This window comes from Solanum stenotomum, chromosome 3 (genome assembly GCF_019186545.1).
Source record: "Solanum stenotomum isolate F172 chromosome 3, ASM1918654v1, whole genome shotgun sequence".
Lineage (NCBI taxonomy): Eukaryota > Viridiplantae > Streptophyta > Magnoliopsida > Solanales > Solanaceae > Solanum > Solanum stenotomum.
In genome coordinates, this window is record NC_064284.1 from 9,494,683 (window position 1) to 9,510,391 (window position 15,709).

At 33.5% G+C, this 15,709-nt stretch overlaps 3 protein-coding genes and 1 long non-coding RNA gene across 6 annotated transcripts; 2 read left to right on the top strand and 2 right to left on the bottom strand.

The window, feature by feature from the left end:
• Positions 1–912: 912 nt before the first annotated feature.
• LOC125858591 (probable pectate lyase P59) lies at positions 913–3,455 on the bottom strand. Its single transcript, XM_049538418.1, has 4 exons — positions 3,226–3,455; positions 1,653–2,304; positions 1,303–1,545; positions 913–1,186 (listed from the first exon to the last, which is right to left on the bottom strand). Exons 1-4 carry the CDS (start codon positions 3,414–3,416, stop codon positions 965–967), a joined length of 1,308 nt encoding a protein of 435 aa, XP_049394375.1. The 5' UTR covers positions 3,417–3,455; the 3' UTR covers positions 913–964.
• Positions 3,456–4,764: 1,309 nt separating this feature from the next.
• Positions 4,765–8,979, top strand: LOC125858594 (nuclear ribonuclease Z-like). 3 transcript variants are annotated; one of them, XM_049538422.1, is made up of 9 exons: positions 4,765–4,907; positions 5,694–6,126; positions 6,235–6,305; positions 6,528–6,576; positions 6,818–6,864; positions 7,108–7,221; positions 7,861–7,929; positions 8,077–8,151; positions 8,695–8,979. In XM_049538422.1, the coding sequence occupies exons 2-9, from the start codon at positions 5,721–5,723 to the stop codon at positions 8,767–8,769; spliced, it is 906 nt and encodes a 301-aa protein (XP_049394379.1). In that variant the 5' UTR covers positions 4,765–4,907; positions 5,694–5,720; the 3' UTR covers positions 8,770–8,979. The 3 variants fall into 3 exon arrangements, with proteins under 3 accessions (XP_049394379.1, XP_049394377.1, XP_049394378.1); XM_049538420.1 differs by lacking the exon at positions 6,528–6,576 and having other exon boundaries at positions 4,766–4,907; positions 6,769–6,864; XM_049538421.1 differs by lacking the exons at positions 4,765–4,907; positions 6,528–6,576 and having other exon boundaries at positions 5,659–6,126; positions 6,769–6,864.
• Positions 6,391–6,753, bottom strand: LOC125858597 (uncharacterized). The gene is made up of 2 exons (XR_007445758.1): positions 6,696–6,753; positions 6,391–6,454 (listed from the first exon to the last, which is right to left on the bottom strand). It is a non-coding gene; the product is annotated as an uncharacterized LOC125858597 (long non-coding RNA).
• Positions 8,980–10,568: 1,589 nt separating the features above from the next.
• On the top strand, positions 10,569–13,955 carry LOC125858595 (plant cysteine oxidase 2-like). Its single transcript, XM_049538423.1, has 5 exons — positions 10,569–10,957; positions 11,991–12,118; positions 12,553–12,697; positions 13,258–13,491; positions 13,587–13,955. The coding sequence occupies exons 1-5, from the start codon at positions 10,729–10,731 to the stop codon at positions 13,709–13,711; spliced, it is 861 nt and encodes a 286-aa protein (XP_049394380.1). The 5' UTR covers positions 10,569–10,728; the 3' UTR covers positions 13,712–13,955.
• Positions 13,956–15,709: the final 1,754 nt, after the last annotated feature.

Consider the following 15,709-nt stretch of genomic DNA (forward strand, 5'->3'; position numbering starts at 1 on the left):
TGTAATTTGGTTTACACTTAACTCTTTTCCTTGTTGAACTCCATAAGACTTATTATTGACTTGTGACCTTGATGAATATGCTTCATGGCTATGACTATTGTGTAGGTATTATTTGGTTTCTCAGCGTTCTGTGCAATCTCAAATGTAAATTTGAGGTACTTCAAAGCAAATTTTGCTTCTCTTTTATATTGATTATTTAGGGAGTCGTATAGAACTTTCTGCAATGAAGCGTCCACGGAGGCATAGAGAGATTGCAATGTGCAGGTTTTCCGTTCAACCCCACTTGTTTCTTTGGTGAGTTTCTTTATGCTGACGAATTCTCTCAATTCACTATCTATTTCAACATGCAAATTTGTAGATTTTTAGATGCTTATTCTGGGAGCTTCATATTTATGAATTAGTTACACCCGATTCTAATAAAGGAAGCAACCTCTAACTTTTTACTTATCAATAATAAAAACATCCAAGGCTTGATTGGGGATTTTATAACAGGAATGAATTTTAACCATCACAAAACAGTTACATGTATATGTATAGAAGCTGAGGACACTGTTGTAATAAAACAATGTCTCTAATCAACTTTCTTTATTTTATCCCTCCCTAGAAGCTCCCACTATTTTTACTCCCTTGGTGATTCGATCTCACAACTTTGGGATGAAAGTGAAGTGAGAGGTGCTCACTATTTGAGCAACTCCCTCTTGAATGTCCTTAGTCAGGGAAAATAATCACCGCAACTAGTAACAACATATTTGATTAATATTTCTCTACTATATTAATACACGAAAAACAAAATTGTTGAAGAACTTATAGAAGCCAATGTACAATACTCACACTCATTCTCCCTCAGTCCAACTACCAACTTGGTAGATAAGAGGAGAAAGGGAGTAGATTTTTAACTCTATACACTTTATAGGTACTATTTGAAATGCAAACATCTTATTTTGTTGCTGAGGCTGAAAATGCTCTAGCAAGGCCTCCCCTCAATGCATTTGAGAGAGCCTGAAAAACGCGTCAGGCTGCTCACGAATGATCCTGGCTTGGAGGTGATCATATCAGGACCTTTCAAGAATGCATGTTTTGGATCTCCAGATTCTACGAAGAATGCCCCGTTCATCATAAGATCTCCCTGTGATTTCCACACCCAATTCTTCCAAACATTCTCGGGTGCATAGTCCCTTTTGGTCACCTACACAGAGGAAGAAAATTGGGCATACGTGATACGCCAGTCATCTATTAGACGTGTTCCGTTGTGCTGTTTTGGAGAGTTGGTGAGAAATACTTAATGTTTTTTCGTGTGTTTACCTCTTTGGCGTTAGGATTTGGAGGAGCGATAAAACGATTCCCCTGGCTAAGGATGGTGGGATGCATGCTTCCTCCAATAGCATACATAAGCCAATGTGTGTAATCATTGTTGACAGCATGAACAAATCCCCATCTAACTCTCGGCATCCTCTGCGTCAAACCGTGCCCAAAGTGATTGAATGCAAGTGTGATTTGCATAACAGAGTCTCCTGAGGCAGTATCACTGGCACCAAACAACATGACCTACAAAATTTTAGCAAAAAAAAATCAAACTTTTGTGTTTCATTCTGATTAGAAAAAACAAAATCAAGTAGATAGGACTTGGGAGTTGGAATTTGGAGATGATTTACATCATTATGCTTGGTGAAATGGCAATTGGAAATGGTAATGGCAGTGGAACCCTCAACAGCATCAATGAGACCATCCTGACAATTGGACATGGAAATGTGATCGATCCAAACATTTGTTGATCCAAAGATTGAAATTCCATCACCATCACTTTTCGATCGATAACCATAATGACTGACAGAGTCTCTAATTAACCCACCACTACCAGCCTTAGTATCATGAATGTGAAGGTTACTAATAATCACATTGTGTACAAACTGTAACATAAGGCCACCACCATGAGCAATGTGAACTTGCCTTCCTCGAGCATCAATCGTCTTGTTGCTTGTCATGATAAGCTCCTGGTTAAGCCTAATTACCATGTTCTTAGCAAATATAATCCAAAGTGGCTCCGGCTGGATGACAGCGTGGCGCAATGTGCCCGGCTTAGGATTAACTAATTCGTTGTCTGAGTTGTCCATTACCACATAGATTTTTCCACCTTTGCCTCCCGTCGTCTTGCGGCCAAAGCCAAGGACGCAATCTGTTAATTTCATGCGGTTTCGAGCCCAGTTTGGATCACACCTCCAGCACTGGTCTATAGGATTAGTAGCCATGCATTTTCCGCTGTACCTGTGCAGGTCCCTTCTTCTGCTATTGCTGCCTCGTACAGCCCTTCAAATTCAGAAGTAGATTCAAAATTTAGAGTCAGTCAATTACATATGTACATAATTTATCATATATAATAGTCCCTTATATATTCACTCCGTTTCAAAAAGAATGATCTAGTTTGACTTGAAACGTAGTTTAAGAAAAAAAAAAGACTTTTTAAATCTTGTGGTTCTAAATTAAAGTTATGTCAAATGTACCAAAATGACTTTTAATCGGAAAGTTGAAGTTAAAGTGTTGTCAAAAAAGGAAAAGGGTCAATTCTTTTTTAAATAGACTAAAAAGGAAACTACACCATTTTTTTTTAAACGGAGAGATTAATACTTACCTGAATCTTCCTATTGGATTAAAATGTTGCATTCAACTTGCATGTTTAATTTCCTACCCGGCTCCAAATAGAAAAATGAAAAGGGTGATAAAGAAATGAACTTTGGGTTTAACTTTCTTACTATATATGCCTCAACTTGTGAGGAATGTCCAAGACCATGTAAGGAGACAAATTGTCATCTATTCTCCGATCATGTGGGACTAGTAACACCTTTGCACGCCTATACTTGACAACTTGAGTGTGAACAAGATAATATGGAGGCCTAACATTGAGTGAAACAAGAATTGGTTGGTCCTTTGTACTTTGATATCATATTGAAAAAATAGATCTTGAACCTAACTTATTTCCATAGGTATATGTAGCCGTATCAACAAGTACAAGCGGAAATAGACTAAAAGGACAATTATACGTCATCTAGAGATTGCATGTTTTAACTAGAACTTTTAGGTTAGAGGTCAACTTGAATTCACGTAAATAATCATACGAGACATTGTCCAATGAATGAAGAGTTTCTACCTACAGGATTTTTCACATGGAATGAATTCTGAAAAATACTTGGCACAGGGAAAATAAAAAGGAAGAAATGAGAGGGAACTTACTTGTCAACTTGGTAGTTAAGATGGTCAGCAACAATATTAGGATTAGGATTATAGGCATGTCGAGCGGCCTTCTTTGCTTGCTGGGCTCGCTTCTTCCACACCTCATCAAACTCCTTAATATGTGCCTCAATGCTAACAACTAGAACAACCAAAACAAAGAACAAAAACAAATTACGCTTTGTCAATCCCATTTTTTATAATCATACGTACAAATTATATTGTGTTTCCCTTGATATATTTTTTAATCTCTCTTTAATAATCTTATTTTTCTTCGTTTAAGTAAAAAGGTAAATGATTTGTCATAAAAATGGATAGAGTTCAGCTTAATATCCTCCATAGTAAATTAAGAAGTTGCGAGGGAAAAGTGGAGAACCACTTTTTAATTTACTCTAAACGGTCAGCAATTAGTCTATCTATTCTAATTTATAATGTGATATTATATCACCTTCTAAATTTGCTACGACGGATTTTGTTTCAACGACAACATGTGGAAGAAAGGATATTAATACTACTATCTTTTATCCACCCTTTTTATAGGCTACAAATGCACCCAGAAACTAGCGTTAATAAAAATCCACAAGAGACTATCAATTTCTGAGCACTATTGTCTATGATTCCTAACAATTCAACAACATTTACATTCACGAAAAAAAAGAAAGGAATAGGATTTAGCCAGCCTCCTCGAATTCTAATCATATTATTGATGTAGTTTTTTACATTAAATTTGTCTAACATATTCTAGAAAGAAAAATCAAATTACCATAGAAACAATAATTAATAATACTATATTTATTAAATACCAACCAAGAAATTGGGAAGTGTTTAGATAAGCTTTTTTTTAAGCGGTTTAAAAGTCAAACTTCAAAAATCAAAAGTAGATAGCCATTTACTTTTGACTTTTGGCTTCTTTTTTTTTTGAAAATAGCAAACATAATAAGGTTTTATAGCTATAGTTTTGATAATTGTTTTCATAGCTATAGTTTTATTTGCTATGGAAGTTACGATTTGTATATTTCGCTTGCCCATTTATATATTTCGCTTGCGAATATACAAATAGGGTAAAGTATATACAAATTCTGTATTTATACATTTAAATTCTTTTCAAAATTTCATTTGTATATTTCTTTCACCAATATACAAACATGATAATTTATTATGAATTTTTCATAATTCATATACAAATAGCTTAGGTAAACATATATAAAATTCTGAATTTATAAAATCAAGAATTGAATTATACAAATTTTGAAATATACAAATCAGGGGAATAGCTAGAATTGGAGAAATTGTAGCTGCAAATTACAATTTTTTTAAATAGCTATAGTACCTAACGTTTGTCATCCGGCATAATTTTCTCTTCTTTTTTTTCCTTCTTTTTTTTTTTTGACTTTTTATAAGCTAAATGTGCTTGAAAATAAAGTGCCTAAAAAACGTAAAGGACCAAAACAGTTCAAAAATAAATTTAATGAACTATCTTAAACCTACCTCAAACATAAGGTATCAGTTTAGTAATTTTAATCAAATCCACCCCCTCAAAAACCCAAACCCGTCTTCTTCCTCCGCAATAGAGACCTCTGCCCTAGTCCCATACTCTCACCGGGAAATCCTTACCGGAAAAACACCTCCAAGCGGCAACCAACTTACATATAAAGCTTCTCCATCGTCCCTCGTCACTGTTTACTGTAAGGCTCTGCCCTCACCTCTTTCTAATGACTAATGTAGATTCTATGTATTCAAGCAGTTTGATACTTCATGATTTTTTTGTTCTTGTAAATTGGTAGGAGCCTAGGAGTAATATTTAATTGAGCTTAATGATGAGTATCACAAGTAATTCATTTTTTATGTGTAGAATTGTATTAAACAAATGCTGAAGTTTGTATAATTGTTCACACTCCGTTTCAATTTGTTTGTCTGGTTTTGACTTGACACATAGTTTAAGGAAGTAAAAAAAAAATCGAGTCTATTCATCATTGTATTAGTGGCATGGGTGGAAATGTTGAATTTAAGTCATTTACCAAATAATTCTGATTAAATAAATTCCAGGTTTAATTTCTAGTCATCCTAATATTTATTTGATCTCAAATGCCTCTTAAATCCAAGTTAATCTACCCTCATGGACCTTTGAGTTAAGATGAGTGTATTCGACAACTTGATAGTTAATATCTCACATATTCTGTAGAAGTAAATTTTTGTCTATGAAAAATATTCAGTGTTAGAAAGTGTATATTGTCCTAGAAGTGTTGTGAAATGCTGAGTTTTCTAATGACACTGATGCTATTTTTGGATTTCTGGAATCCTTATAGATATAAAGGATTCCTTTACTCTGTAGTATTTCAGTACTAGTTTGGTACTGAATGAGTTTCACTACTAAAATTTACATTTTACTTACATCATTAAATACAAAAGGAAGTGTATAGTGTCCTTCTAAAGTCTTATTTTATCCTCCCCTCTGTTCTAATCTCTTCCAGAGTTGAAGTCCATCAGTGTTACGCAAAATGGAGGATAAAATAACAAAAGATTCTGAATCGATCAACACAAATCGGAGGGGTAACAGTAGCCAGAAGAGGGAAAGGGGCTTGCAGATTGAAGGATACTCTCTAGAAGGGATATCAATAGCAGGTCATGAGACGTGCATAATAGTTCCCTCGCTTAACTTAGCCTTTGATATTGGCAAGTGTCCTCAGCGTGCCATCTCCCAACAGTTCCTTTTCATCTCTCATGGCCACATGGACCACATAGGAGGACTGCCTATGTATGTTGCGACTCGTTCCCTTTACAGAATGAGGCCTCCTACTATTATTGTACCAAAAGTAATCAAAGAAAGTGTTGAGAAGCTTTTTGAAGCTCACCGAGCTATGGATCACTCAGAACTGAACCATACTTTGATTGGGTTGCATGTGGGTAAAAATCTACTTGAATTGTTTATATAGCTCTCCTAACTAGTTATTACAAAGTTGGAGTTAGTTCTAATTTCACAATTTAAGTGAATATGTGTTTGTGCATACACAGGAGAAGAATTCTACTTGAGGAAGGATCTTAAAGTTAGAGCATTTAAGACTTATCATGTCATTCCTAGCCAGGTTGAGTACTTTCCTTAATGCTCTGAGTTTCAATTGCTTATTTTCCCTGCCCATGCTTCTTTTTTGCCGGTATTAAGAGGATTCGAACCAAAAAATATGCTTTGTACTTTCTACGAGAGGAAGCAGCTGCTACAGTCGGATGTTATGACCTTTGCATTTTGATCTCTTCTTATATTACTGGTGTCTATTTGAGGTTTTAATCACCTGGTTTTTATGGTGCAGGGTTATATAGTATATTCAATCAAGCAGAAGCTTAAGCAAGAATATGTTGGCCTTCCAGGAGATGAGATTNCATGCTTCTTTTTTGCCGGTATTAAGTGGATTCGAACCAAAAAATATGCTTTGTTATTTCTACGAGAGAAAGCAGCTGCTACAGTCGGATGTTATGACCTTTGCATTTAGATCTCTTCTTATATTACTGTTGTCTATTTGAGGTTTTAATCACCTGATTTTTATGGTGTAGGGTTATATAGTATATTCAATCAAGCAGAAGCTTAAGCAAGAATATGTAGGCCTTCCAGGAGATGAGATTAAGAAGTTAAAGTTATCAGGTGTGGAGGTCTGTCATGATATCATAGTTGGTTAGGTATTTATCTGATTGCATTTGTTTATTAAGGTTGGTTTAAATTCCAACCCAAGGGGTGCTTTTACATTGAGCAATTTCTTTTTGACACAGGTGCACCCTGCACCTGTGCTGCCTTTTTTGGTATATAATCTTGCACAAGAGTGCATCTGCAATAAACTTCCTGCATATCTTATGTATCACAGTATCAGTATGACAAAGATTCTTTGGTTTTAACAGATCACGAACACTTCAACAGCACCTGAAATTGCATTTACAGGAGATACAATGTCAGACTTCATTAAGGATCCCAAAAATGTTGATGTTTTGAGGGCAAAAATCCTCATAATGGAGGTAAATTCCCTGTCTTCATCACCTGCCAAAAATGTACCTCGCCTGAAACATGACGCTCAAATTCCACGACTCATTGTAGCCATTTTTTCCTTCCTTGAAAGAATATTTTCAGTATGAGATTTATGTGGCTCTTCTACTTCTGGTCTATATCTAATATATACTATCTGGACATCTAATGACTCCAGTATCTTTCTTAAATTTTAGCAAACACTCCAAGGAGCATAACATAAGGCCTTGAGGACCACTGTTTGATTTTTCACACTCTTACTGCCTATCGTGTCATCTTCAACTTATGACACTTTGCTGAGTTAATTTTTAGAAGGTCTCCTATGCATTTTTGTATAATCCAACTATATCAACAACATGAATTCATCAACTTATGGAGTTAACAAAGTTGCCGACTAGTATGTATCACTTATCCTTATGACGACGACACAATTGGATTAACTAATTAGCATATTAATCTCTTACTAATAACTTACGCTCGGAGAGCATCGTTACTTGTGTTCACGTACTCCTATGCAAATAACATCATAGCTGGTACAGTAGAATTGGCAGTGGGAACATCTTTAGTTCAATTTGCCTTTTCAACATTACTGGTTCCAGAGATTTAAGTTCTTCTTTGTGATTCTTCTCCAGAGCACTTATGTGGAGGACAAAACGACAGCAGATAATGCAAGAGAATATGGACATACTCATCTGTCTGAGGTGATTCTTTTTGCATTAATTCCTGATAATCACTTTTGATTAACCTCAAGATTTTACTGGAAGATAGAAAAATAAAATCCTGAATGCGTTATAAAATCATTAGAAGTCTGATATACTTTTCTTTATGCGTTGATGGCATCCTACCAGATTATCAATTTCGCAGACATGTTTCAGAACAAAGCCATCCTTTTAATCCACTTTTCGGCCCGCTATCAGTTGGATGTAAGTTTGATTCTCTCTCTCTCTCTTGATGCACACACCAAGCTGTCACCAAATCTAACCAAGTGTCCTAGATTCAGAACTTCTAGAAACTACTCTGGTTGAGCTTCCCTAAGAAGTCCAGCAATATTTTCTCGTTCATGGGATGACATACTCTCAAATTTTGACTCTCTCTACTATTTTGGTTTGTAGAAAGTTGGTATATAGGATAGAAATGGAATTCAACCGTGTTTAATTTCTTATGTCTGTCTTCACTATATTGGTCGGAACAATCCACTTGTGGTCTCTTTTCATTCTCCCAAAAACCAATTAATAACATGCAATTTAGTAATTTTACAACATTAGTGCTTCCGTACAGCATTTTGGAATCCTATCATCATTTGTGGTAGGAATGTGTGTTAGGAAAGTGTGGCTTCCTACCATTTCATGTTATTAAGGTTTGCCAATTAATCGATCTTTCCCCCAGTAGAGAAAGGATCTAATTCTAGGACCATCTTGCTTCATTGCTTTTATACCATTCTAACAAAAAAAAAAATCACTTATAAGGTTATTCAGGAGGCTATTTCTGCAATACCTCCGCCATTGGCAGGCAGAGTTTTTGCGCTTACAGCAGGCTTTTGATGCAACGCCAAATCCACGTATCTGGTTTTTTGGACATTTCCTTTTCCTTTCCCCTCCCCTATGATTTGGCTGATTGCACAAAGAGCAGTAATGATGAAGAAATTTTTTGCTATGGAAGTCAGCTTGTAATAGTTTAAATCTGGATTTTTGGGGGAAAATCTGATTTGTATTTATCGACTAACGTCAGCAGTCAGCAGATATTATTTTATGCATGAGATTACTCAGTTGGAAACTATAATACTGATAATTTGATAGCTAAGCCTCAATCTCATCACTATATTTCTTTGAAAGAGAGAGGCATGGTGTATACTTAATATTATATCCTTTAGTATTAATTTTCTATTTTCGAAATATCAGCATTTAGTCTGAGGAAGAGAGTACTAAGATCAGAAAACTGTTGCAAAGGCAACCAAAACCATTGTTTTTGATCCAAGTACAGGTGCAAATAGAGCAACCCTGGCAAAACTGTAAGCATGGGCGGAGCTAGGCTATTGAAAGGGACAACAAAAATTACATTGTATATACAAGTTTTTTTTTATTATTATTGCAATACTGTTGACTTTAAATGGAATTGGGGCATTGGGCTATTATTGGGAGTGAAAATGTCTAAGACCTTAGTAAGATTCATTACTTGGAAGTTTCATAAAAATTAATGCTTTGTAAGATCTGACAAATTTGCCAACAAAGGTAAGTGATAGTAGTTGGCAGATTTTTATTTAATAATATGAACACAAGAATACAAATGTAAACGCATTCACATTTATATGTACATAATAATCCGTCTATGACATTTGAAAAAAGCACGACTCACAGGGGAGATTGGAAAAATAAACTGAATTAACGAATAATATGTCTATGGAGTATGGACTATGGTTATAGCCATAAGGTCTGATATTAATTCAAAGAAATACACAAGTGGATACAGCACAACTGAATTTTAAGCATCAAAAAACTCATTTTTCACTTGGAGTAATGATTATACAAGAATAACCCAAATTAAATACTACGTAATAAAGTTAAATAGTATATGTGAATATGAGAATTGCTGAACATATTCCAACATCTCAACCGACAAAATTGAAATACAATTTAAAATTAAAATACACTTTCAAATCATTTTTGTTAAAAGCATGTTTGATTAAAATATAATTCTTTCATTTCAGTCTTTACTTGATATATTTAAGATTACAAGATTAAAAGCTTAAAGTCACAACACTTTATTTTTCAAACTTCGTATAAAGTCAAATTAGATTATTCTTTTTAAAACAAACAAAGTTTTATTTAGAAGATAAGCGTTACAATTAAAGGGTTGGCTTCAGACGAATTTCTCGAACAATACGTATATCATTACGTCATTTTTGGTCACAATGGTGTGCGTAAGCCGTTAAAACTAGTCATGAAATTTGTCGTAGAATAATTGGAGAGAGCATTCCAAATTGATAAAAATCCACTGTCTGCTCTCTCTTGTAGCACATAGTAATGGTTTTGCATGGCCCCTGGTTTTAGTAACCTTTGACTTCCACAATTAGTTGAGTAATAACGTAAAAATAAATCTATCTCTCCCAATATATTTTTCTTTTTAATCGGTTTAAAAAAAATATTATTCTTTATATTCTATAGTAAAAAAACTTAATTTTAAAACTGTTTTTTCTTAATATACATGTGTATATATATTGCCTGATCAATCTATAGATAATTTTTATTATTTTTTATATTAAATTGAACCGTATCATATTAATTAAGACGAAAGAAATAATACTTTTCACTATAAAATCCTCGTAGTTTTACAGCTATCAAACAACATCCCCACCACCTGGCTACTACGTACCTATCTTCACCAGCCCCCAAATATATATAGATCGATGCCCATCAAGATTAATTAATTTGAAGTAAATTGGAAGACTAGTTCTCAAATTTAATTTTTTTGAGTTCTCTCTGTGTGCTAATTAATTTTCCTGCATGAATATTGGGAGGATTTTGCTAAGTAAAAAAAGTGTATCAGGACATAATTCTTCTAATATATCAAAGAAGAAGAAGAAGAAGAAAAAGATGGAATCTGAAAAGAGAAAGAGTTCAAGGGAGAATATGGTTCAAAAGTTGTATGATACTTGCAAGCAAATATTTGCAAATGGTAAGGCTGGCTATGTTCCTCCTCTTCATGACATCCAACGACTAACCTCCTTATTAGGTATGTATCTATGTCTAATTTTACTCGTTCGTGGTGCGTAGTCAGGATTTTCACTTCGAAAGATTTCAAAATAACCATACATAAAAGGTTTAAAGATTTCAACATTATGTATCTATGTCTAATTTTACTTATTTATGATTGTAGTCAGGATTTTCACTTCAAAAAATCAAATGTCAATTTTACTTATTTATGATTGTAGTCAGAATTTTCACTTCAAAAAATCAGAATAAACATACATAAAAAGTTTAATCAACCTCTTAATATTGCAATTATTCATCTTAATTTGTATTTCGAAGTTAAACTCAATGAATATTAACATGACAAAAAAAAATCTGGATAAGTTAAATATACATTTCCATAATTCCACATTCAGATCTCGAAGTTTAAGTTTTGAATCTATCTACTTTGTTTACTCCTCTTTTTATTTATTTTAATTGGATATTGATGTGACATTTTACCAAGTGAATGATTTATTACAAGTATTTGGAATTTAGGAGCCATTAATTTCCTCTATTTATTGACGATGTACGTACTCTCTTTCAAAATTTTCAAATGTCACTACGTGGCTTAATTAATTAATTAATGAGCTAATGAAGCTTGTTACACCTAAATAAACTTTATCCTAACGCCAGATTGTGTCCGTTTGTATATATCTCTACTAAATTGCTTACTCATGATATATTTATTTTAAAATATATAATGGGATATAAGCCTTATTATTTCAATATCGAACTTTATAAAGTAAAAATATTCTAGTACTAATTTTATTTATTCAATTTTAATCTCTCAATTACCTCTTCATTATATTTCCTTCTCGTTTTTTTTATTTCTTTTCGAGATGTAATATATTTGAATGATTTAATTTATAACTTTATGAAATTAATTCATAAGCCATTAGTGAAAGAGTATGTACAACATAATGCAAATGCAAGACGTAGTATGATACAACAGATAACCTTAAGGAGTGACGGAAGTTTGTTATATTTGTCTAATTATACATAACTTTGTATTATTATTATATAACGTATGGCAGATAGTCTGGAACCAAAAGATTTCAAGTTTACAGCACCAAGCTTGGAATTTTCGAGTACAAATCCTCCTGGAACAGTGGAAGCTCCTCTTGTTACCTACATTAAGATCCACGAATGCAACAAATTTTCGGTACTATTTTTAAAGAGTTCGAAACGTCAAAAATTCATCTAAAGTATTCGAATTTTTTGAGTTTCCTATCCTAATTATCATATGTTTTACTTTTCTTACCTAAAGTATTATTAATTATTTATCGAAACACACACCTCAATTATCAGTTTGTCCCTTTTTCTACATGAAATATCACCATTTATATTTCAGGTTGGAAAAGTGAAATACTGATAATTCAGAGGTACTGTATCAATAAATATTCCGTGATAGTTCAGGTAAGACATATACTTGCACACATGAGCTTGTTCAGATATGAAACTCAAAAAATTGAGATATTTTAGGTGTATTTTTTTTTTATGCTTCACACTATTTTAATTAAATTAATTAAAAAACGTTTGTTGGTGTTGTGGAAGAAATTTAATTAATTAGTTTGAACTCATTTTTTCTAAGTGTAGATTGGGATCTTCTGTTTGCCACCTTCAGGAGTAATTCCTCTTCATAATCATCCTGGCATGACTGTGTTCAGCAAGCTTCTAGCAGGAACTATGCACGCCACGTCATATGATTGGGTGCACAATCACGACCACCAGGCTAATCATTGTAAGAAAAATCTTTAATTTTATATATATAGAATTAATTAACATGATAATTAAGTAATTTACTACTCCCTCCGTCCACATTTAATTGTCATGGTTTTCTTTTTTAGAGTCAAACTATAAGAACTTTGACTAACATTTTACAATGTACTTTTTCATCATATTGATATACAAAAAATTGCAATTTATAGTACTTTTCGTATAGTTTTTAAATATCTGAAGTTTTTGTTTAAAATATTGAATTAATGTAATCTAAATTAACTTTGAAAATTAGTCAAATTAACTTTCGAAAAACGCAACATTACAATTGAAGGTGGACTTAGTGCATAATTGACACTAATTAATAGAGCATGCGTCGATTTTTATATAGTATAAATAATGTTTACACTATAAGCACTAAAAAGTTAATTATGTATCAAATTAGTTAGTTGCTTTAATATTACCATTTATTATAGCTAGCTAGCTAGTTGTACTATATATGTATAAGCCTGATCCGTCTTTTTCCCATTTTGTTTGTCACATGACATATTTAAAACGATAAATTTAAAAGTATGTTCTTTATAGATCGCGGGCAACAAGAATCTAGGATGAGGCTGGCAAAAGTATATATTGACGCAGACTTCACTGCACCATGCAAATCTTCAGTCCTATTTCCAGAATCAGGAGGAAATATGCATTGCTTCAAGGCCCTAACACCATGTATCCTACTTGATGTTTTAGGACCACCATACTCTGAACCTGAAGGCCGTCACTGTACATATTATCAACATTACTCGTATGATCACATAAGTTTTTCCGGTATGAAATAATATATTTTGTTGAATAAATACTACTTCTATAAATTGATTTTTACTTATATAGTTATATTAATTTGTGAATGGAACTGTATGCAGATGTTAATAAAGAAATGAAGATGAAGGAAGATGAGACAAGATCATATGCATGGCTTGAAGAACGAAAAGATGAGCAGTTTGTTGTGTTAGGAGGAACATATGACGGTCCTACAATCAAACTGTAGATTAAAGACCCTAGCAAATGTATAATTTTTTTTGTATATTATTGTATGATATACACATAATATACAATTTTGATACAAATAGTGTATCTTTTTATATATAGTTGGCTAGGCGAATGTAATTATTTTGGCCGGCCAACCAAATATGTAACTTTCCTTATTTATAACTCTTCCAATTAATAGCCAAAATAACTTGTATTCCAATTGGTCTGTTCAGTTTAGGGGAAAAATGGCTGAAATATAATCATATCATATGTGCCTTTGTGTGGATTTAGTTATATGTGAATAAACTTCATTTATATGTATATGGAAGTTCAGGGGCGGACCCACCTTATACCAAGAGGTAAGAGGTGTCAGCCGACACTGCTTCCTCAGAATTCTTTATTTATACAAAACATGACTACTATTAAAATAAATCATAATACATGAACAAATAACTAATCTTGACCTGTTGGTTTGGCGCATGACATGTGCAACACATCGTTTACTAAAAATTATGCATACGCTACTGTGGAAGTTATTCCGATTAGACTTACAAATATTTTCAAACTATAAATTATGAAATATGAATTTTGATTTGGAAGGTTGTTCTAAAATTGAATTTTTGTTCACTTGGGCCCAATGGATAACTCGATTTGGATCATTTCCAACTAGAAGGCCCACAAATGAATGGACTTGCTAAGTGTAACCATGGGCTGGTTACATACAAATGATGTGGGCTGGCCAGATTTTGGGTCACTATTTAATATTTAGCCAACATACTTAAGAAAATAACCATTTCAGTAAAAATAAACGTTAAAGCTCTTTTCTGTTTTTTTCTTCATTGATGGTTGACTACAGATGACTAGATGTAAGCTTAAGTCATATGCGGCCTCTTAAAGTTGTCCACATTTTTCACTTAGACACCTGAATAAAGCCTTGTACCCATTGAACACTTAAATCTTAACAAATTTATATTTATTTGCACAAAATAATAATAATCAAAAGGCTTAAGTCATCCAACGCCACTTAAAGTTATCCGCAAATTTCATATAGACACCTCAAGTATAGCATATTCCTATTGAACACTTACATTATTCAAAATGAATACCTATTAAACACTTTTTGTTGACATGACATGGAAAGTGTGTAACACACATATGCAGCGCGTGAGAAGTATATTTGGCTATTTTTAAAAATCATTTTCTTCTCCTTTCTTCCTCCATAACTCCTTCCAACACCATCACCATTTCGCCGCTGCCACAATCATCACCATCCACCATTCTCTTTGTAGATTCTTCAACCACCTCACCTCTCCCTCACCATTACTATTTTCATTTGAAAAGCAACATTTTGTTTTCGAAAATGTAAGAAAATACTGTAGTTGAAAATAAAAATGAAGAAATAAATCTCTTCAGGCTGAGACGCGGATATCTCGCTCTCTTTAAGGAGATTCAAGTCCACTGCAGCAAATGTTTTCACCAGTCCATCAGCAGTCCTTCTTGACTTGTCCCCTTCAGGATACAACAGCCTAATCACAATATATAACTCAATAACTCTGGACAAGAGTTGAGTCCAAAGCTCCACAAAAAGAACACCTCCCTTCAACTAATAAGAACTCTCTCTTTTGACTAACTTTTATGCACTCTACATTTTCTTGTGTGTTGTGTGTCTCAAACCAAATGAATACCACCACTATTTATACCAAAAGAAGTCTTCCTAGCAATGAATAGAAAGATAAATAGTATAGTAAATAGTGAAAATAATGACCTTAGGAGTTACATAGGTTATAAGGTATAATGGAGGATTAAAGAATGAAATAAAGTGAGGGGTGAAGATGCTGGCCAAAATTGTTGAACCAACGTCTCTGGAACCTTTTTCTTGTGTCCAGCAAGTAACCTCCAATGGACCTTTTTGTAACCACCAAATAATGGCAATAATACATATTCACAGTGATTAACCAAAGTGAGTAATTAGTCACAAATGACTACCAACGGCAGCAATGATAAGTGCCCATTAACT

Excerpts from the sequence above, each read along its gene's own strand:
- LOC125858595 (XM_049538423.1), top strand. The coding sequence starts at position 10,729 with ATGAATATTGGGAGGATTTTGCTAAGTAAAAAAAGTGTATCAGGACAT. Across the intron at positions 10,958-11,990 it reads ACGACTAACCTCCTTATTAG|ATAGTCTGGAACCAAAAGAT; the intron begins GTATGTATCTAT and ends AACGTATGGCAG. Across the intron at positions 12,698-13,257 it reads CGACCACCAGGCTAATCATT|ATCGCGGGCAACAAGAATCT; the intron begins GTAAGAAAAATC and ends TGTTCTTTATAG.
- LOC125858591 (XM_049538418.1), bottom strand. The coding sequence starts at position 3,416 with ATGGGATTGACAAAGCGTAATTTGTTTTTGTTCTTTGTTTTGGTTGTT. Across the intron at positions 2,305-3,225 it reads CTTAACTACCAAGTTGACAA|GGCTGTACGAGGCAGCAATA; the intron begins GTAAGTTCCCTC and ends CTGAATTTGAAG. Across the intron at positions 1,187-1,302 it reads CAAATCCTAACGCCAAAGAG|GTGACCAAAAGGGACTATGC; the intron begins GTAAACACACGA and ends TCCTCTGTGTAG.
- LOC125858594 (XM_049538422.1), top strand. The coding sequence starts at position 5,721 with ATGGAGGATAAAATAACAAAAGATTCTGAATCGATCAACACAAATCGG. Across the intron at positions 6,127-6,234 it reads TTTGATTGGGTTGCATGTGG|GAGAAGAATTCTACTTGAGG; the intron begins GTAAAAATCTAC and ends GTGCATACACAG. Across the intron at positions 6,577-6,817 it reads GCTTAAGCAAGAATATGTTG|GCCTTCCAGGAGATGAGATT; the intron begins GCCTTCCAGGAG and ends AAGAATATGTAG.